Genomic DNA, 23,199 nt, shown 5'->3' with positions numbered 1-23,199 from the left:
ATTTGTTGGTATTTGTAAGTGGGGCCTTTGGGAGGTGATTAGGTCATGGTGGTGGAGCTCTCACAAATGGGATTAGTGCCCTTATAAAAGAGACCTTGGAAAGCCCCCTTGCCCCTCTGCCACGTGAGGACACAGTGAGAAGACGGCAGTCTACAAAATCAGGAAATGGGCTCTCACCAGACATCAAATTTGCTGGCGCTTTGATCCTGGACTTGCTAGCCTCCAGAACTAGAAATAAATAGAATAGAAATAAATTTCTATTGTTTTTATAAGCCACCCAGGCTATGGTATTTTGTTATAGCAGCCCGAACGTACTAAGACATGCACCAAGAACTATGGCTCGTTAAAAATGAAGAAGGTTCAAATATAGTGTAGTTAAAATGGTGAAGTCATTTTTATTTCAGTACTTGACAAAATATCCCATAAAATTCAAAACTTCTACCATTATACAAAAATAAGTCTCTACAAGTGATATTATCTGTCTTCATCACCAGTAGCAAATATATTAGGCAGAAACATATAACTTCAGTAGCCTTATAAGAAAAGTGCAGGACACCTCAAGCTACACATTCAACAGTAACATAATGCCAAAAGTTTAATCTTTTCACCCATTTGATAAATACACAAGGTTTATAATTTAATCATTTAAATTAGCATTCCACAAATATACATGTAATTTAATGATTATTGTGCATGAATACATACACAATGCTTATATATACAAATTCCAGTTTGTTTTCATGTGCTGGCAAGGGATTTGTATACAATCATAAGCTGTGTTTGGATTGGTCCCATTGAATATCCACAATACAAAAGCACAAAAGAACCACTGATTTACAAAAGGGAATTTGTTTAAAATCACTTCGATTCATGATGTTTCAAAGGATTATCTTCTCATGCCAGCATGAAACTGAGTTGAACCTATAAGACAGGAACAGGACAGTTCAATGATTTCAAATTAGATTGTGACTTAGACTAACTGGTTCATGATGGGCAGAAGATTATTACCCATCACTTTTTAAAAAACGCTTTGTTTTTCCTCTAAGAAAGTCTTATTCAGACCTGAACTGATTTTTTAAAAGGGATTTTTAATATATATTTAAAAGTCACTGTGGCTGGCTCGATAGCATGCTAAGTGAGATTCACGTGAAGACTCTCTGTCAAGTGCCCTGCAGGTTGAATGTTCTATACCTCTTGAAATATCTTTTGGTCTTCAAAATCTGGGTCTTGTGAAATTTAGATGCTCAAACCAACAAAGCCCAGCTACGATAATAAAAGTTTCCTACAACTACAAGTTTCTTGGATTAGGTGATTTCTTGTATGAAGAGATAAACTACTAACTTAAATAACTGGTTATTAGTCCTATCTATTTTGTGGGAATAATAGGAAAAAAGGGTCTCTAACAATAGTAACATATATATATATATATATAGACTTACAGCTCATTAAATTAAAATGATTCAAAGCCTTTGAATCAGGAGTGAACTGAAGAGAGACAGGAAAAGAGGGTTTTCTCAATAAACAAGGAAGGGAATCCACTTCTACTAATAAATTTTTTTGCGTGTGTTTTTGAGCAGAGAAAAATAAAACGTCATTCTTACAGTCTTTTGAATGGGATGGGTTCCTTGGATCATATGTAAGAGTACAAGGTCCTAGTAGAGATAATGGCTGCAGTAAGTGCTTAAAGTACTTGCGTCCTCCTCTCATCTTGCTATCCCTTATTTGCATGCCTCACGATGTATTACTTAGGAACAAGTTCTCTAGCAGACTGTGTAAGCTTCAGAGTACTTTGCACATTGGTGCTCGTCGTGCATTTCACCTAATCTTTTCAACGGGACAAGCAGGAATTTTTGGGGGCTGAGAATGGGATCCAGGGTGATAAATCATGTTTTGTCTTAAATTCCTAAAGTCTAGCCTGGTAACTCAGGCACTGAACTGTAAGATTTGATTATCCTAATGAGGAAGGTCAAGGAATTTCAGAAAGAGAAAGCGTTCCGGGTCTATCAAGCACTATGGTGCTGCCAATACTTGGTTAACCTGAGGGTACCTGACTGTACAGTTCCAAGTCGTCTCTGCAGTGCCTCTAGCCGAGTGATATAATCTGTCAGGGCTCTGTCAGGATCATAATTCTGAAGCTGAGAACATGCTAAGGAACCAGGATTTAAATCAGCTGGAGGACCTGGGTACCTATGAGATTAAAAATACGAACATGAATCCCAATTATCCAGAAACAATACAAGTAACTCAGCCTACCACCATCCTACCCTCAAAAGGTAGACCACTTGTACACTGCTCAATCTATATCCCCCATACTACTGAGTCTGAGTCATGTGTAAAGGAAAAAACTCTTTGATAAATTCAAAGCAGCTACTAAGTCATCAAAAGAATGTCCAGTACACTGCCTATTGCAGACGCCATCAATAAAGGCTGCATATGTATAAATGCATCTTGTCCTGCAAACTATAGACGTGTTTTCATAATTCCAGACTCTCAATTTTAGTTAATACCTTTCTCAATGTCTAGCCACAGCATATATACTAAATAACACTTGATCAGCTCTGTTTCCTATACCCTTGGAAACCAGTTACAAATTCAAAAACTGTTTTTGATTCTGAGCTTTAGATTATGTAAATAATACATAACTAAAGACACATTTAGCTATTTCAATGCAAAGAAGTCAAAGCCCTAACACTGTCCTTCATTCTCTGTTAAGTATTAGTACAGATTTCATCAAATTCTTACCTATTTTGAAATGGTAAAGGAGACCTTGGATAGTCCAGATCTGATCTTGAGCGATACGTACTATGTCTTGGTTCTCCATATAGCTCCAGCCCACCAGAAGAATGATAAAATGGGTCAGTCTTTTCGGCACCTAAAGTAATCCAAAATGTACCTTTGTAAAGAAAAAAAATACCAAGCCCTTGAAAAATTTCTACAAAATAGATAAGGGTTCAAAAGACTTACTATATACTGTACTACACTACTATCTCCTATTTATAGTCACTTTCAATTATTCTTACTACAAGAGAGAAACAATAGTACAGCTTGTTTCATTTACACCTTTGGATATTAGTATTTCCGATAATCTGGAACTATACCTCTAAGAAAATAAACTATTTGATTTTTTAAAGACCACTTCTTAGTTTTAACTAGAGGTGAAGTGAGGGGTGTCTGTGTGTGGTTTGACAGAAAAGGCAATGTGGATAAAAAATATTAGATGAATACAGTCAAGTCCTTTTATCATTCTATTATATTGGCTTTTACTGGAAAAAACTTGAAACCAAAATATGCTAACTTACAACACAGAATTAATTATGGTGCAAATTTCAGCTGTTTCAGTATAAGGATGCGTATTTCAAAAACACTTTGCTTAGAGTACCACATATATTTTCCTCTTTCTCTGTGTAAAACATGTAAAGGTGGTTTACTATACATATCAGATATGCTGTGTGTCTGTAATTCTGTGTGCTTCCCAGCTTTTGACCTCATCCTTTTTGCCTGAAATGTTGAAGCCCTAACGTTTCAGTGTAGAGAGAAGGAATTTTAACTCTTATATCACCTATTGGTAAACAGAAACCTGTTTGAATATTGCTAAATTATGAAAATTTCAAATCAAAACTTTCATATACTAGAGTAACAGCAATCCTATCTTGAACCAGAGCCTTAAATGCAGTTGTGAAGAGTGGGCTCTGGAGCCAGACTGTCAGGGTTCGATGCTGACTCTACCACTTCCTACTGGGTAATTTGGGACAAATGATAAATGCTTTCCATGCCTCAGTTTTTCGTCTGTAAAGTAAAAAGAATAGTAACTGTACTTACATCATAGGATTATGAGAATACACGGAAAAAAGCAGGGCCTAGTGTGAACTAAGTGCTCCATAAAAATCAGCTCTTACTACTCTTTAGAACAGCAAGGTCCCCAGCTTTGTTAGTTATAAGGGCTTTGTCTTTGGAGAACACAGGTCCCAGAACACATTATTTGGAAGGTATTATACATGCAGTAATTTTACAGCATCATCAACATAAGAAAAAATTCTATTTTGACTTCACCTGGATTCAGTCCAAAGCCATCCCTGTTAATATTGATGGAACCAGAACTTGTGACTCGATGCCACCGTCGAACCAAAAATTTCATTCTAAAAAAGATCCCAAGAAAAAATTTCACAGAACATCTATAGTGTAAAGAGTATAAACATACACTTACAACAAAAATCAAGTCATACGTTTAAATATGAATGCAGAACAAATTTCAATATAATCACATGACTGCCTAATCTAAGATTATGCAAATGTCCCCTGGTTTGTGGCAAAATTGACTGGAACAGAAGAACAGGGCTTCCCATGAGGCACCAGAGGTCTCTTCTTTTGCCAGTACCAGGTTCTGGCTTTAGAGGTACATGGGACATAAAGAGACGAAGAGCAAAAGCAGAAAAGGTTAATTGGATGGGCAAGGAAAGGGTGAGAAGAAATGAAAAGAAGAAGAAAGAATGGAGACCTAAAGGGCAGATGAGATGGAAAGAGAACAGAAAGACCCTTAAATTGGCAGTAAGAAAGAGCAGGGAAAACGGAAAAGGAGTGAGGCCATGTAATCAGGGATGAAAAACAGTGCTGGCTTCAAAAGGAACAGGGGAGGCTGTGTCACAGCTCAGCTGTAGCGAGTTGTTGCCTGCCCCGTCCTAGCCCAAAGAGCTTTCTGGAGCACCAGGTTTGACTTCTTAATCCAACTATTTTCAAGGCTCCGTTTTAGGAGGGTCAAAATACAATAAACATATAAGAGGTCACGAAAAAGAGGGTGAAAAAGTGAAGTCCTTCAATGGCAACTGGCTTTCATGGAGCCTTCCCGAATTCTTGAAATCGAGATTAATAGCTAACTCCTGTGATCTGTCATTTAGTGTCTCCTAAATTATGTGCATATTGGTATGCCCCACTAGAAAGTGAGCTCCCTTCAGGGATTTAGGCAGGGATTATGTCTTTTTTCTTTATCAATGCATCTCCCAGCACTTAACCCTGTACAAGCTGTATAAGGTGATGAAGGGAATGAAAGATGACAAAGGAAAAGGAAAAGATGAGGAAGGAGAGCTCTTTGCTTTCTCCAACCTTCTAATTCTTGTGCTACTGCCAAGAAAAGACAGAACCAAAAAGGACGCCATTTGGCAAGGAGTCTGGAAGACACCATCCGCAGGCTGTAAGCCCCTGGCAGTATGGAGGCTGGTCTAGAAGGGCAGTGAGGAGCTGAAAGCCAGCAGATGCTACTCAGCACACAAAAACATAAATTACACCTCTTATTCTGCCTTTGTGGTCTTTTGAGGTACTTGTAAATAACCCGAATACAACGGAATTGGGTAATACTTAAAAAAAAAATTTCCTTTGAGACTGTCTGGCTCCTACAGAAGTAAAAGGGAGAGGAAGCATGGAGAAGGTATCTAGGTGTCTGGGTATATACCAGCTAGCACCAGAGTTCCTAGCTTGGAACTACCAGAAAAGGAGTGACAAAAGCAACAGCACAGTCCAATGCAGAGTCACGCCACGGCTTTCTATAGCTGGGCTGTGAGAGTGGGTTATTTTAGTAATGAAGAAAATGAATGTGTGTCAGCCTAAGTAACTTTTCAAAAAACATTTTTCTCTCTTATGATCTCTTTTAGTTATATGTCTGAACTAGTTCATGGACTTATTCAGATTTAAAAAAAAAAAAAAAAAAAGAGACTAAATAAATTAATTAATTAAAAAAAAAAGAGACAACCCAGATTGGATGTCCCAGCCGAGTCACTGGCTGCCTGCCTCTGGGAGGGCCCTTTTCATAGGCTCTCTATAGTATAACATAAAGTATCCCTGACTAAAAAGGATGAAAACCTAGAAAGAAGTAGGCATGTTTCAGTGATGGCAAGTGTCTTATACTATATGAATATGGAGCACAACGGACAGAGAAAAGAGAGAGGACTGAAAATAACTAATCTCTTTAGAAAGTCGATTAAAATGCATTTTCTTTCAAGTATTTTACCTCGAAATTGCCATGGACACTCTGACAGCTGACCGAAACCTGGTGAAGCCCTTTGGACGGTTGGTGATCACCTCTAGATCCGTGAAGGCTGGATGTCCCCCCATTCGGGCAAGCAGAGCCAGGGTGGCATCCTCACATTCCTGGAACCCACCCAATAACAGAAGCAGGTATTTCTTTTGATAAATGAGAGCTTTCCGAAAACTTTCTGCCCTCAGGTATTTGCCATAAATTCTCTATGTTTAAAGAAAAGAAAAACAAAGACATTATTAAGAAGTTATTCAAACTGTTCTCTAGGGAAAGATAACCTAGACTTTATTTTAAAAAAGTGGCAGTAGTAGAATGGCAGGTACCCCATCACTGTTTTCTACTTTATCAGCAAAGGTAGAAAGTAAAGCTAAACCTTTATACTTCTGCCTCCCTTCAGTGAATGGATTTTAGCTCCTATTAATCATATTTATTGCAAAAATTTTTGTGTTTGCATTATCACCTGAGTTTTTTTAATTGTACAGAGCTACTTTATTAGTATCATCACTAATCTATTTAACTTTTTCAATGTTAATGTTTTCTGTCCCTTTAAGAGTCACACATTTATGTTCACTCCATAACTGGAATAAATATTCCAAACATTTTCTTTCTTTCCTTGTTTTTTTTTTTGGATTTTATGTTAACTGATTAAGGTAGTTGTACTACAATATTCATTATTAGTCATTAGAGAGACTGTTCAGAGGGCTTACCACTTACAGAGCATGACCCTCTAATACTGACAGTAGTAGAGAGCTTCTGTTGGGAGTTGAAAAGCTAACTTTCTGTTGGTCTTTTAGGGATGAGACTGTGGGAAGTGGGACCATGAGCTCAAGGTGCTGCCTCTGTGACCATTAATAGAGCTTAATCTGATCCCAAACCTGGGCATGCTTCACCACAGTTTTTTTGTGACCAGCTAGAGATCTGCATTCAATGACAGACTGAGTACAGAGACCTAGAGACACAGCCTGAGTGCCACCTAAAATTCTTTAGTCTGACAATTAAGGTTAGTGATAGATGAAATAAGGCAAAAGAAGAGGACCAATTTTAGTATACATTTAGATGGAAGATGTCTCCTACCTTTACAGTGGCGTGCTCAGAATCAGGGCTCAGATTTTGAAGTAAAGCTTCATTTCTTAGTTCAGCTTTTAGTTTGTATACTTCAGCTTCTGCCCGCTTCAAGGATTTTTGGAGAGTCAACTTTTCTCTGTTCCAGACTTCTTTTTCTGAAGCAATGATGGCTTCAATGTTGGGGCCACCAGTGAATGAAAACCTAGAAGACTGCAGAAGCCAGAGCCTACTTACATGATTTTAAAGAACAAGTTTCTGAAGAAGAATCTGAATTAAACATTAAAGGTATCCCTATGGGGGATATAGAATGCTCAGCTTTCCAACCTCAGACAGGGAAGTTCAAAGCCAATCTCAACTGACATTAAAGAATATCCACTAACTTTTAAGTTTATGACCTTGCTGAGTAGATTAACTTTACAACTAAAAACCCGTGTGAAAGCCTGGCCCCAGAGAAGATGTTTGGATTAGTAGAGCTTTTAACTAAAAAAGTCTAGAGACCTTTTTTTTTGGCCGCGCTGCACTAAAGGTTAGCAGGATGTTAGTTCCCCGACTAGGGGCTGAATCCAGGCCATGACAGTGAAAGTGCAGAGTCCTAACCCACTGACCACCAAGGAATTCCCTTTTTTTCGCTTGTTTTTTTTGTAGACTTTAAAAATGGACCATCTGGGTTCAAATGTTGAGCCTGTGCCTGAAACAGGACACTGGAGAAGTGGGGAAAAAAACCCCAACTTGTACATAGGGAAGTGGGTCTCTACAGAAGCTGTGTGGATGTGTTATCATGCATCTGACCACACAGTTGGTCTTACAGGTCATTCCTATCTTTATATTGGATGGTAAAAGAGCTAGCAATTTAGTATTTTGTAGTTTTTAAATGGAAAAAATTTAAATAAATTCCCAGAGTAGTTTATTAGACTGAAATATGTAATTTAATGGCATTTTCCACTTGAGTTATGAACACAATTACTGATAAATAACTGACAAGAACAGGCAGAATGCACATGTGAACACTTCTTCACATGTATCTGCAATTGGTTCATAGGTAGCAAAGTACTTGGCTTTGGAGATAAGTATATCTTGGTTTGACTACTGACTTCAGTTTTCTCAAGTGCAAGACAGGGTGTGGATAAGAGATTCTGAACATATATAACCCAGAATCTGGCAGAGAAGGCTCCCCATAAATAAATAATAGCTATTATTATTACTGTCATTCCTATAAAAATTTCCAGTGATCCTACTAAGAATCAGATGCTTAGTACACTGCCATGATAAAAAAAGACGTACATAATCTCTGCCCGCTCCTGTCTGTCGATAACACCTGATCTGCTCCTCCAGCTTCATAACCATGTTTCTTAAATCATTCTTTTCTTCAGTCAGTTGGCTGATATGTCCTGTCAGCTCAGTATTTTGTCTTAGTAGTCTTTCAGTTAATGAGCCACAAGAAGTACTTGGGGACCTTAAGGTAGGCTAAAAGACAAAATGGCAAAAGGTCATATAAGCACAAACTTTTACAAATAATGCATATAAAATGTGTAGTCACTGAGAACAACAGATTTCATGAAGAAATAGTGCTTGAGCTGTGTCTTAAATAATAAGTAGGACTTTACTAGGCAGGAAAGAAGGGCATATTAAGCAGAAGGAAGAGCACGTGTAAAGGCACAAAGGCTTGGGCGTGAGTGTGTTGCTTTTAAGGAGCTAAAACAAGCTTGTTAAGACTAGAGTAAAGGTTGCTTTCATTTTATGGATAATAGACCTAACTGTAGGTAGTGAAGAGCCATGAAAGGCTTTAGGCTGGAGCATGCCATAAACAAAATTTACGTGTGAGAAAGATTCCTTTGATAGTACTGCGCAAAGTCGAGTAAATGAGAGAAGAAAGATCCTGATGTCAGGCAGACACATCAGGAAGTTACTGCCAACAGTCCAGGTGAGAAGTGCTGAAGCCCTGAATGCAGGCAATGACGAAAGGCACTTAGGAGGTAGAAGGCACAGGACTTAGTGACTGCTTGGTTGTGCAAGTAAGAATGAAGGAAAGTGGTCTAGGGTGACTTTCAACTCTCTAAACTGGGTGATATCATGACCAAAAATGTGGGTTTGGGACAGGAAGGAGAAAAGAAGACAATGCTCAGTTTGGATTGTGCCTGTGGGATTCCTAAAGGGGTCACTATGGGGTATGTTTCCCCAAGGAAAGATGTCTTGTAACTAAGTGAAAATATAAACCTGGACCACAGGACAAAGGTTTAGAATAGAACCATAGTCCACAAGAAGATAAGTTCCATAAAGGTGAGATTTTTATCAGATTTGTTCACTATAGCCTCAGAACCCAGTATAGTACCTGGCACATAGTAGGTGCCCAATGTAAGTATTTGTTCAATAATTAAGTCTACTGAGAACTCAGGCTGTGGGAATGAATGAGCTTTCACAGTTAGAGGAAAAAAATGGATCAGCATAGGAAGAAGAACTCATGAAGGTGACTGATGAAAGAAATGGAAGAAATGAGAGAAAGAGAGGGTATTTAAAATGGAAGAGGTCAAAAGGGTCAGATGCTACAAAGAAGCCAAGAACGACAGGGACTGAAAGGATTCACTAGATCAGTCAATCGCCAACACACTGGTAGCATCCTGAGGGTGGTTTCATGGAGTGGTGAGGGTAAAAGACTATTCTTTCAAGAAACTTTTCATAATATAATAAGAAGTCACCATAGTTATTCAATAATGATAATTTTGTTTCCCCTCAAACTTTCACTATCATCTACTGGGGAAAGGCAAACATTATTAATATTTTAAATAAATGAAAAGATAAAATTAAAACTCTTTAGAAAATACAGTGCCAGTTTCAAATGATTCATATAATTTCCATTAAATCTTTGCTCTCGATACTATACAGTGTTTTTAGAAAGTCTTTACCTCTTCACCTGGCTGGCCAGTTAATTTTTGTAGTTGTAAAACAATTCCATCAATATTTTCCTGAACCCAAACAAAATCTTCATCATCTGCTGTTTCAAACTGTAGTCTTCAAAAAAAAAAAAAAGGGCAAAAAGTCAAAACATATCATCTCAAGGAGCAGTGTTGACTAACACAAACATTACAAATCAGGCAACACTGCTTCACCTCTTACTTCTCCTTTACATTAAGTGTTCTCTTTCCCTGAGTCAGGATGTTAACGATATTTGTTTTCAGGTATATGAGTTTTGTTAAAGAAATATCACCTCCTAATGTAAACATGAACTAACTTTAAAATTTGAATTTCCCACCCTTGGCTAGCTAAGAGTGAGAGACAGATTCTGTCCAGCTTGTCTAAGAATGCCATTTCCAAAGGTCAGGCAGAAAATTCTAACCTATTGGAGGCTTTCTGGGCTAGATGCTGTAGTTTTGAAGCCACACGTTGAAGTTTTTGTCTGATCATTTCTAATTCATGATTATAGCCAGTTCCTCCTCCATTCATTTCAATCATTTTAGGATAGCTTGATTCCTTTGTCTCTTCTATTTTCTGCTGAAGAACCCAATTTCTGGTTCGATCATTGGTTGAACTCCAAGTGGTTGGCTGGCAATTTTGGACAGAAAAAGAAAAAGCAATCATTATAAAATAAATAGCACATCACATTCTTTCTTAGGGGAACACAGTTATTGTTATTATTCCAAATAAACTTCTATAGATTTCATTTTTAAATGATTTGTACATAGCTATTTAAGTAATTTAATCCAATATCAAAATTATATGATCACACGGCTACAGTATTCTTTTAAAAAATATTTTAAAACAAAATGTCAATTTACCTCATTAAGATTCTGATACAGAATTCTTCTACTTTCTCGTTTTTCTTCTCGTTCTAGTTCCTGCTTTTGGAATTCCTGCATAATTCCTTGCAGTCGTTTTCCTTCAAGGTCTAACTTATAAACTTGTTGCCTCTTTTCTTCCAGTTGGCGCTGAAGATCTTCCACTTTGGACTGAAGCTCATGCATTTTTTTCTGTCCCTCAGTGTTGGCCTCTTGTTCTGTCTGCAACGTCTTTCTGTGAACCTGCCTATCCTTTTCCATTTGCTGTCTTGTTTGCAAAGAATCCAGTTTATATTTCTCAGTCTCATTTAACAATTCTACTATGCGACTGTGTTTCTCCTCTAGCTGTTTCTGAAGCTCTTTAAGGAGGTCCTCAGAGGGTAAGGATGGCCGAGACTGCCCACTATCATCACTGCTCTGTAGTTGTGCATGTAATTCCCGCTCCCTATCCAGGGTACTACTCATTTCCCGAATTCGAACTTTCTCAGATTCAAGAAGTACTTGAAGCTCCAAGTTTCGACCTCGTTCTTCGGATAACTGGGCATCATGTAGCACTCTTTGTGATTCTATTTTCTGCTGTGATTCATTTAGTTGTTGTTTCTGTTGTTCCAAAAGTTGATTTAGCTGAATATTCCTTTGTTTCTGACCCTCAAGTGAAAATTTCAGATCCTTGTAGGAGAAAGTTGAATTTAAGAATTTATGTTAATATTGTTGAGAATACTTTCAATAATATTAAGTATACAATTGTGCCTTTATTAATACTGAGTTGATAGTATCTGGTAAAAAACTGATTATCCAATTTACTAACTTGTATTTTCAGTGGTTAGAGTGTAATTATTTGGACAGCCAGTTGATTTTCATCAAAGAACATCAACAAAATAGAGCTAAGCTACATAATACTTTCTCTCCCAGCATTAATCATATCTGGTTAAGAAATATGAAGCAGAGTACATTTCTTCTAGGGTTAATAACCTTTAAAAATAAAAGTATTTCTGGGCTTCCGTGGTGGCGCAGTGGTTAAGTATCCGTCTGCCAATGCAGGGGACACGAGTTTGAGCCCTGGTCCCGGAAGATCCCACATGCCACGGAGCAACTAAGCCCGTGTGCCACAACTACTGAGCCTGCACTCTAGAGCTCGGGAGCCACAACTACTGAAGCCCGTGCACCTAGAGCCCGTGCTCTGCAACGAGAGGCCACTGCAATGAGAGGCCCGTGCACCGCAACGAAGAGTAGCCCCCGCTCCCCGCAACTAGAGAAAACCCGTGCACGGCAACGAAGATCCAATGCAGCCAAAAATAAAAATAAAATAAAATAAATAAAGTTTAAAAAAAAAAGAAAATAAAAGTATTTCTGATATAATGTGATGGGAGTTCCTGAAAACCCTTGAATTTTCCAATACCATACCACATAACTAAAAATACTAGGGCTTAGGAGGAGAGCAGGGTTAGGGACAAACTACTCAAAACCTATAAAAATTTGTAATGATTAAAATATAGTAATCAATACCTGAGGAAATAACATGTCCTTGCTAGGTAGAAAGCTCACTGTGCCTGGAGGCTACCATCCATGGTGGACATTAAAAAAAAAAAACCCAAAAGTAACAGGGTGGAAAATCTGGATTCTGGCTACCCAGTTTTTTAGCACAGAGCTAGCGAGTACCAGGATTATGTGGATAGAAGAAGAGCTCCGAGCCAGGGGGAACTGTTAAAGTGGCACTGCCTGCAGTACAACCTGCTTTGAGCTGTGAGCTGTGCAAGGTGGGGTGTGCCTCTCTGGGAGAGAGCCCAGCGTCTTAAAATATAGTAGCAAGGGCTCCTGCTGCCAGAAAAGTATCACTGCTCTCCTTCCCTAGGAGAAAACAGGAACCTAAACTACTTCTGCGTTAAAAAGACACAATTGCCATATTTATCAAATTATATATGCACTAATTCAAATTGCTAAAACACATGCTGTAGCAGAACAGTCTCTATGCATCCTTGGATGCAGCAAAACAAAAAAGGATCATACCATTAGCAATTCCTGATAATACTTTAGATAACATTATAATATTCAACACATAGTGAACGACTTATTATACCTAATAATGAGTCTAAGGTCAACATTATAGGAAGAGGAACGTCTCTCTTCTATCACTGTGGATTTTTTCACAGACATTTAAAGACAAAGATAGCAATACCTCAAGTTCTTCTTTATCCCGCTCTTCACTGCGTCCCAGCTTGGCTTTCTCTTTCTCCAAAGCCCACTGGAGCTCTCTGGACTTTTTCTGTTCACTTGCTAATGTGTCATTAAGCAAATGTACTTCATCTGTTTTATCTTTAACTTCCAACCTAAATCACAGAGACAAATGAACTTTCATAGAACTACTTTGACCAAGTATATTATTGAGAGAGAACAGCTTCCACTGAAAAGTGGCGGCACATTATAAACTAGGTAGGGCTTCCCTGGTGGCTCAGTGGTTAAGAATCTGCCTGCCAATGCAGGGGACATGGGTTCGATCCCTGGTCCGGGAAGATCCCACATGCCGCGGAGCAACGAAGCCCGTGCGCCACAACTACTGAGCCTGCGCTCTAGAGCCCATGAGCCACAACTGAGCTCACGTGCCACAACTACTGAAGCCCATGTGTCTAGAGCCTGTGCTCCACAACAAGAGAAGCCACTGCAATAAGAAGCCCGTGCACTGCAAGGAAGAGTAGCCCCCGCTCACCGCAACTAGAGAAAGCCTGTGTGCAGCAACGAAGACCCAATGCAGCCAAAAATAAATAAATTAATTAAAAAATAATAATAATAAAAAAATAAACTCGCAAATAGGAAAATATAAACCATGTAAAGATTAAAGATTTTTTTGGGCTTCCCTCGTGGCGCAGTGGTTGAGAATCTGCCTGCCAATGCAGGGGACACGGGTTCGAGCCCTGGTCTGGGAAGATCCCACATGCCGCGGAGCAACTAGGCCCGTGAGCCACAATTACTGAGCCTGCGCGTCTGGAGCCTGTGCTCCGCAACGAGAGGCCGCGACTGTGAGAGGCCCGCGCACCGCGATGAAGAGTGGCCCCCGCTTGCCCCAACTAGAGAAAGCCCTCGCACAGAAACGAAGACCCAACACAGCCATAAATAAATAAATAAATAAAAGGAAAAAAAAAAAAAGATTAAAGATTTTTTGACTGTGGTTCAGTCAAATTAACTGTTTCTAGTAATACAACTATTAGTTATTATTTACCATTGTAAACAATTTATTGTTACGAAGTAATATGAATAAAAATTTCCTTTAACTTCTACTGAACATAAGAACCACGGTTTGTGTGTGAAAAAATTCAAAATAATGACTATACTTGTAATGTGTCCTTGGCAAGCAGAATATCTCAGTATTTACACCAACAAATTTATCCTTTTTACAAGCATTATCTTTAAAAAATTTTGCGTATTTTAGCTAACTAAACTATGAATTCCATTGAGATCATAAATATCACTACAAATTACTTGGTGGTAAAATGAAGGTCAAATTTATGTATCTTATACAACAAGTCTCAAACAGAACTGAAGCCACGTAGAGAATATGCCAAAATACCTAATCATGAGTTTATCATTTGGAAAAATTTGGGGTGCTTCCTTTCCATTGTAGTTTTTCCTATAAGTAACAGTTTCATGTTATTTAAATATTATATACAATGTTACATTTTTGTAAGATCTGCACAATGTCTGTGACAAAATTACTCCAAGTCCTTCACTAATACAGGTTTATAATTAGGAAGCTTGGCATACCTGAATGCCTCTAATTCCTTTAGGTGCTTATGCTGTGCCTTGAGTGTTGTTTCTAGTTCCAATTTAGCTTGTGCAAGTTCACTTTTCAGTTCAGCAACCACCATTTTCTCAGAACTCAGTTGTTCCTGCAGTTCTGTTGCTCTGTCTTTCACACTGCTGAGCTCCACTTGCATCTCCAGCATTTGAGACTGCTTCTGCTGCATATTATATTCCAAGAGTTCTAAATGAAAAATTATTAATATTTAAAATATGATCTAGCAACTCGTATTTGGCTTATAAATATTTTGTTGATAATAACTGACTTGTTATTTAAGAGATTACTACAAAGCAAATGTGAAAAGATTACAGCCCCCAAGTTAGCAATTTATATAAATACATGCATATGCATATTTTCCTCATAGTGCTATATTGTCAAGATTTCAGAACTTTGTACAAATATATAAGGATGATAAAAACTTAACAATTCATTACTGGATACAAGACTTGAAATTAAAAAAAAAAAAACTTGAGGTGTCCACACAATACTATAAATAGGAACTTATATTTGTTCATTCAGAATTTTGATAGCTCACACTAAAAAATTCCAACGGTTTTTGATAGCCGAAGTACTTGCAGGAGTCACCCTGTAACTCTGACTACAGTGATTAGCATTGCTTGCTTGTTTTGTTCAGCCTTCCTTCGCAGACAGTCCCTAGGAACTTCATCATAACAAAAGTGGGAAGTCCAAACACCAATTTGGATAATGGTTTTTTCTTTAAAAACATACCGAACCCTTGCTATATGTCTGTCACAATGAAAACAAAGTGAAATATTTAAATCCCTAAGGATAATAAATGAAAAAAATGTAATGAAATATATACATCAGGATCCATTTTTATAAAAAATATAAACTTATGTACATATGCACAATGAAATATGTCTGGAGACATATATCCTGAGTTTTAATAGTCATTAGTTTAGGATTTAGGAGATTCCAGGGGTGATTTTTACTCTTTTCTTCTGTTTCTCTATTCTATCATAAATGTATTTTTAACTTAAAAAATTTTATCAAAGTTCATTACTTCCTATTACAATTCATATTACTGATGTCAGGAGACAGGAATTACATTGGCTTTAGAGTATTCATGTTAATTTAGGCTTTTAAAACTATTTCTTAAGAGAGTAGAGTCTAAGGATTTACATTTATAAATATGTATCTATGTGATACTAACTAAGCTTTCAACAGGGTCCTATTTAATTAAGTAAAATTAATACTAATAAATTCTCCAAAAATAATCTGCAATTAATCCTATGTCTAAATATAAGGGATATATTTAATTTGTAACCTTATTATACCTGTTTTCTCTAAAATATTTAAAGATATTTAAATTCTTCAGCTTTTCAATGACAAATGTGAGACTGGTGTAACTTTCAAAACTGGCAAAAGTACAGGTGTTTCTACCTTTATATTAAACAGAAATGAAGACAAAAACATGTATGTGTCTTCACTAGATATGATGAAAAATTTCATTTTAATCTCTAATGATTTCCAGCTGCAGCTCAATTTAAGATTCCTCTATTGAAAAGTGAAAAGATTTGAACAAGCATACCACAAAAGCAAAAATCCAGCTAGCCAATAATCATACCACAAATAAGCCAATTCAGTTATTAGAGAAATGTAAATTAAAACCACAACAACAATCCACCGCATACCCACCAGACTGGCAACTAAAGGCTGACAATATCAACTTCTGGCAAAGATGTGAAGCAACAGAACTTTCATGTACTGCTAGAAAGTGCACAAATTGATATGATCACTTTGGAAAACAGTCTGGCACTGTCTAATAAATTTGATGATATGGATTCTATGATCTAGCAATTCCACTCCTGGGTATGTATCCAGAAGACTCATGCATGTATGCATCAGAAACATGGCATAACAATGTGCAGAAGAGGCTGAATTTAATAGCTAAAACGTAGAGACAACTTAAATGTTCAACCACAGAATGGATATATAAATTGTGAAATATTCACACAAGGGAATTCTATACAGTAACAAAAATGAATGAACTAGAGATAAATGTGGTAACTTAGAAGAATGTTATAGAGAGGTGAAAGAGACAAGATGCAAATATATACAGAGTGATAAAGTTCAAGAGCAAGAAAAACCTTAAACTTATGTGGTTTAGGAATATATAAATAGGTAGTTAAAAAATCAGGACAATGGTTACCTCTAGGGTACCACAGAGGAAGATGTGTTCTATATTGCTACAGAGTAGCAGAAGGGGAATTCTGGAATACTTGACATGGATGAGGTTTCCACAGGTATTCATTTAATAGTTTTTATACTGTATATTTTTGCATTTTGTACTTTTTTGTATGTATGTTACAGTTCACACACACACAAAAAAAGGTATCAAAAAGAAATCGTTACTTCCATTGAGGATTTCTTTTTCTTTTAGGTTATCCTAACATAGAGCTTCAAAACAAAGAAAGACAATGAAATTAATGGGCGAAACAACCTGATCAAGGCAATGCTTATTCATTTTAACTTAAACATATCTGTTTATATGTCAGAAAATTGCTGTCTGTTGGATTATTCTGTAAGAGTTAACCATCATTCTCTCTCCACACATAGCTAACTAAAGTCAATTTCAACCTCTACAGGAGATAAAAGCAAAGTCCTTTGCTATTTTAAAGCATGTCCTAACCAGCCTGTCTGGTGCACACAGCATTTTTTTCTCTTGCGACTGAGCAATAACCCCCTTACCTCCACTACTACCTCCTCCTCCCAAATTCAAGAACTGTTGCTTTTAAGATGCAGCAATAAGCTTAGATGGCACAGCATAACTGAGCATTTTTTATTTCATTCCCAAAGCTGAGAATGAGTTTTTGCCTGGTCAGAGAACCCTAATGTAAACAAATATTTTTCAACTCTAAAAAAAATTAAAGAAAAAAATTATATATATGTGTGTGTATACATATATATAGAGAGAGAGACACACACACACACACGTTCTCTCTTGAAACAAACTGGACACCCCTTTAATCCCTAGAGTAATTAATGTAGATTAACTTCCTGATGTGAGAATGAGAAGAAAATGTGACTAAGAAGAAATGTGTTTTAACTGAATAATAATAAAGTGAAGTTGTTTCACCTATTTGTGTCACCACATGAGCCTGTCATATAGCATACCTTGGCTTGGTTGATCATTCTCTTGTTCTCTTTTCAGAGTCATTTTCTTACCATTCATCTGAGCATGCAGTGCTTGAATTTCAGCTAACAAACTTCTTCTATCTGCTTTCTGGAGGCATTCCATGGCTGCTCGATATTCAATACCCTGTAAAAAACAAAAACAAAAAAAAATCAAGAGAGTTGTTAAGACAATAAAATTAACAACCAGGAAGTCTGAAGAAGAATGACATGCTAAAATTTTGGAAAGATGTTACTAATGTTCTCTTCCTGCTCATTAGGATCTACTCTTTAGATAATAGTTTCCACATTTATTTCAAAATTCTTTAAACACCCAATAAAACATGATGAATAATATAATAAACACCCATGCACTTAGCCTAAGAAACAGCCCTTATACAGCTGAAGTCTCCTGTGTACAACTCCCTGAATACATCCTCCTCTGCACCATCTGCTCAAGAAATAACCAAATTCTAAGTCTGGTGTTATTTTCATGCACTCTGTATATTACATTACATACACACACATATCCTAAAAAATATACAGTTCTGTTTTACATGTTTTAAAACTTTATATAAATGGCATTATACTGTATTCATTGTTGTTTAATTTGCCTTTTTCACCGAACATGTTGGTGAACCATCCTGCCTGACACATACAGCTCTACTTCACACTCATTTTCAATGTTATATAGGATTCCATAGTATGAATTATATAGCACATTTTATTTGAGCATCTTTTCATATATTTATTGGATACTCTCTATTTCTTCCATGAGCGCATATCTATATCACTTGTCCATTTTTCCATTGGTTGTTTTATTCTCATTAGATATTTGGTCTGTGGATTTCTTTTCTTGTGGTATTTCTGTCTGGCTTTAGAATCGGAGCAATATTGTCCTCATAGAATGAGCTGGGACGTGTTCCCTTCTTTATTTTGCAAGAGTTTGTGAAGAACTGGTATTAATTCTTCTTTCAACATTTGGTAGAATTCACTAGTGAAGTCGTCTGATCCTGAACTTTACTTTGTGCGAAGTTTTAAAATTACTAATTTAACTCTTTGTTATACATCTATTCAGATTTTCTATTTTTTCATGAGTTAGTTTTAGTAGTTTGTATACTTTTAGGAATTTGTCCATTTAATGCTGTTGTAAATAATTATTTTTAAAATTACATTTTGGACTTCTCTGGTGGTCCAACAGTTAAAACTCCATGCTTCCACTGCAGGGGGTGTGGGTTTGATCCCTGGTCCGGGAACTACGATCCCATATGCCGTGTGGTGCAGCCAAAAGTAAATACATAAATAAAATTACATTTTGTTTGTTGTTGAGAAATCAGATTTTTACATCTTGATCTTACATCCAACAACATAACCAAACTTTCCTATCGATTTAAAAAATCTACGTGTGTAGATCCTCTTTGGTTTTCTATGTAAGTGGATGAGGGGTCTTCCCTATTCCTACCCTTATTTCTCTCCCTTTTCTTTGCTAGCTAGATCTTTAGGACAAGGTTGAGCAAACTACTTAACCCTTTGTTAAGTAATGTTTTTAACATTTAACTATCAGATATGATGCTTGCTGTAGTTCTTGCAAGATATACCTTTTATATAGTTCATGAAATTCCTTTTTATTTTTAGTTTGTTATTTGTTTTAAGGTGTTTTAAAATATGAAATGCATTCATTCATTTGTTCGCTGTATCTCTTGAGATGATCACTGGGGTTTTTCACCCTTTAATTTGTTAAAGTGATGAGTCACATGAATTTTTCTTAATGGTATGCTACCTTTGCATCCCTGGATAAGTATAAGGTGATTGTGTCTCTAAAAAATATGCATTGGTGGATTTGGCTTGTTAATATTTTGTTTAGGATTTCTGCATCTATGTTCATGAATAAAATAGGCCCATAAAGTTTCTTTCCTGTATTATCTTTGTCTGATTTTGGTAACAGGGTTATACTAGCTTTCTAATAAAAAGACAGGGCATTTCTCCAATCATCTTACAATGGGAGCATAGATACATCCACACACACACCACACCTTAACTATTCATTTGTTGATGGACATTTAGGCTGCTTCCGTATCTTGGTCATTGTAAATAATGCTGCTATGAACTTTGGAGTGCATGTATCTTTTTGAATTAGTGTTTTTTTTTTGGGGATATATACCCAGGAGTGGAATGCTGGATCTGAATGAGCTTTCATAAGCAAATATCTGCCCATTTCACCAAAGTTTTTGAATTGATGTAAAATTATTCATAGTATTCTATTACTTTTATATCTCAGCCATATCTTTAGTTATAATCCCATTTTTATTCCTAATTTTTAAAGAAGTATGCTTTATCATTTTCCTTAACCTATTCTCCAGAAAAGTTTCTATTTTATTAACCTTTCAAAGAATCAACTTTCAACGTGTTTATGCTCTCTACTGTACAAGTGTATGCATTTCACTAATTTTTTTTCCTTATTACCGTTGAGCCTCATTATTTGTGGATTACATATTTAAGAATTTGCCTACTCATTAAAATTTATCTGTAACCCTAAATTCAATACTTGGCGGTGCTCTTATGGTTACTAATCTCCTACATGTGCACAGAGCAGCAAAAAATTTAAATTGCCACATGTGCATGTTCCTAGCTGAAGTCGAACAAAGTGACACTCTGCCGCCTTCTTTCATCTCTTATACTATAAACAAGTGTCCTTTTTGCCATCTATTTAGTGCTGTATTTTTGATACTTTTGTGCTTTTTATTGGTGATTTTGCTGTTTAAAATGGTCCCCAAGCATAGATATGAAGTACTGTCTAGTATGCCTAAGCATAAGAAGGCTGAAAGATACATTACAGAGAAAATGCATGTGTTAGAAAATCTTTGTTTAGGTTTAAGTTATAATGTTATTGGCCATGAGTTCAATGTTAATGATTCAACAATACATAGTAAATAGGGTGTCTTTAAACAGAAACACACATAAAACGAGATTCTGTACTGACTGGTTGACAAAAATGTCATCACCAGGTGCTCACAGAAGCCTGCCCCACCCTGTATTTCCCCTGGTGGCAATGGCTCACATTCACAGCAGCTTTACGGAATCTAACGACTGCAAATAGTGAGAACTGATGGTATTTTATTCCTTCTATTTTCTCTGGACTTATTTTGTTACTCTTTTTCTAACTTCCCAAGTTGGATGATTAGCTCATTAATTTTTAGTCTTTCTTATTTTCTAACATAAGACAAAACATTTAAGGTAATAATTTTTCTCCTAAATATTCTTAGTGGTTCCTGTTAAAATTTTAACCTTCAGACTTACTCTAAAACTAATCAATAGCTCATTTTCTCATTTCTATTAAAAAGCATTCTTTTTTTTTTTTTTTTTTTTTGTAACACAACATTGTTAATCAACTATTCTCCAATACAAAATTAAAAGTTAAAAAAAATGAATTTCCAGCTTTAAATTGTCAAAAAACAAAAACAAAAACAAAAACAAAACCCACACGTCTACTGAGGTCTTGGTTCAGCCAGGTGCTGTGTTATGTTCTTCTTCCTGCTTTTTTTTTTTTTTTTTTGCCCAGTTACAGCTGTGATGTGTATTACTCCACATTCTTTTTTTTTTTTTTTTAAAAAGCATTCTTTGTTTTAAAGTTTTATTTAAAGTTTCATTTTGATACCTGTTCTTGTATTCTCTGTTCCAAACAGTTTAATACTTCAACTGCATCTCTAGTACCTAGAGCTGTCAGCTCGGTCTGAAATGCAGCTAGTAAAACACTGTGCTCCTTTAAGAAAACCTGCTGAAGAGCAAGCAGAAGTTCACCTCGCCAGTCAGAGGAGCTCTCATGAGATTGAGAACTATCATAAACCTACAAAAAACAGAAGTATAAAAAACAAAAGTTAGTTTTCAAATAAGCATGTTTAAGAACTGTTCTAAAAATGATACCTGTCTACTAACCAAAATCAGTATTAGAAGCCTAAGAGAATACAGATTTATTTTCAAGTGTGCAACTTGGGGCATTTAAACAGTACATAGAAATTCATGTGAAAATACGTCATAAAAGACAATTTATTTTGTAAAGTGACTTATGATTGATAAAAATCATATAAAGCTCTTTAGATGCGTAATATTCTTTGAGTACCTTGGCTTCCCTTTGCACTTGCATTTTGGTAATCAAATCCTTAAGAGATGAGATTGTACTGAGGTAAGCTCTTCTCTCTTCTAGCCAAGATTCTGAAGCTTGCTGAACAGGATGGTCTTCTCCGTCACTATAGGGAGACTCAGTAAGAGAGAGCACCTGCATGCCTTCATTATGGACAGCTCTCAGTAATCCCTAGAAACCATAACCCAAAAGCCAGAATTAGGACATTTTTTCAAAGACTGCAAAGTCAGACACGAAAAGAGAAACAAAGTTTAACATAGTTTTATCCCAGTTAGACTGATTTAGAAAAGCCACTGCAGAAAGGAAACACCAGCCTACCATTACTGAATGCCTTCTTCCTATGGAGGGGTAAGCCAATCCCAGAAGACAGCCTATGACTGTGTAGCTCTCATCTCTAAGTTCCACATATACCTAATGTGCTCTTCTTGGATTTAATTATTAGGCACTAATTTGACCAAAAGAAATATGTAGGAGATAAGTTCTAGTCTTTGAGACTGCTTTAATAATTTTGGCAAACAAAAATATTAGGAATAGAAATTTAAAAAAAATCTTTATACAAATAACTATTAAATATACTGTACTTTATTATCTGCAGAATACAGAAATAAAACTAGAGCCCCAAGGTTCCTTCTAGCTATGCAATTCTCTCTTCAGAGAGATCTTACTATAGTATAGATCTTCTATCCTAACTTCTAATAAACTGCTTTGTTCAATATAGAAAGTTTTACTAAAAGATGTCTGCCTTTTAGTACCTTTATTTTCTTTGGAAATGAATCTGTTGAACTTTCACCTTCTTCTCCTCGGCCTTCTGATGCTGTGTCAAATCCCTGACTTTGTGTAAGATAAATTCCCTGACCCCAGTCTGATCCAGAATCTAAAATAAAGAAAACCATTGACTATTAAAGAGAAACAAACTCTTTTTAAACAAGTACTATACAAATTCTAGAAATTTATATAACTTACCACTGGAACATATTTCTCTAGTTTGGTAAGCATCAGAATGTGTTAATTCAGGAACTGAGGAGCCCTAATCAGAAAAAAACAAACAAAAGAAGATAACATTTTTTTGCTTTAATAAAAACAGGGTCCAATGAATAGTTTTGTTCTTTTGTAATGCTGTCAAAAAACAAAAAAAAAATTAAATATGTCACACCTTTCACAATAAATGAAATATCTATGGTTTACAGTAAGTCTTTAATTTTTTTCTTCATGGGTATTACCATAATAATAAGAGACATTATTAAATTAAGGAATGATAACATTGGGTTCTAAA

At 36.3% G+C, this 23,199-nt stretch overlaps 1 protein-coding gene across 12 annotated transcripts in view; it reads right to left on the bottom strand.

The window, feature by feature from the left end:
• Positions 1-388: 388 nt before the first annotated feature.
• AKAP9 (A-kinase anchoring protein 9) overlaps positions 389-23,199 on the bottom strand; it is a 150,214-nt gene continuing 127,403 nt past the window's right edge. For 7 of the 12 annotated variants that reach the window (XM_059933800.1, XM_059933804.1, XM_059933802.1 and 4 more), the window contains 17 exons: positions 22,890-22,953; positions 22,679-22,800; positions 21,906-22,097; positions 21,444-21,632; positions 17,792-17,936; positions 14,617-14,836; positions 13,037-13,187; positions 10,861-11,529; positions 10,422-10,627; positions 9,991-10,096; positions 8,372-8,554; positions 7,100-7,300; positions 5,999-6,231; positions 4,051-4,136; positions 2,743-2,893; positions 2,048-2,187; positions 389-921 (listed from right to left, as the gene is read on the bottom strand). In XM_059933800.1, the coding sequence (XP_059789783.1) occupies positions 887-921; positions 2,048-2,187; positions 2,743-2,893; positions 4,051-4,136; positions 5,999-6,231; positions 7,100-7,300; positions 8,372-8,554; positions 9,991-10,096; positions 10,422-10,627; positions 10,861-11,529; positions 13,037-13,187; positions 14,617-14,836; positions 17,792-17,936; positions 21,444-21,632; positions 21,906-22,097; positions 22,679-22,800; positions 22,890-22,953 (3,093 nt within the window). In that variant the 3' untranslated portion in view covers positions 389-886. Of the gene's footprint in view, positions 922-1,472; positions 2,188-2,742; positions 2,894-4,050; positions 4,137-5,998; positions 6,232-7,099; positions 7,301-8,371; positions 8,555-9,990; positions 10,097-10,421; positions 10,628-10,860; positions 11,530-13,036; positions 13,188-14,616; positions 14,837-17,791; positions 17,937-21,443; positions 21,633-21,905; positions 22,098-22,678; positions 22,801-22,889; positions 22,954-23,199 lie in introns of those variants that run through there. The other 5 variants (XM_059933803.1, XM_059933807.1, XM_059933811.1 and 2 more) reach the window with 3 other exon arrangements.

Source organism: Balaenoptera ricei, chromosome 9, assembly GCF_028023285.1.
Source record: "Balaenoptera ricei isolate mBalRic1 chromosome 9, mBalRic1.hap2, whole genome shotgun sequence".
In the NCBI taxonomy this organism is placed as follows: Eukaryota; Metazoa; Chordata; class Mammalia; order Artiodactyla; family Balaenopteridae; genus Balaenoptera; species Balaenoptera ricei.
The sequence above is the reverse complement of the archived record's forward strand: the minus strand, read 5'-3'. Positions and strand labels throughout refer to the sequence as shown.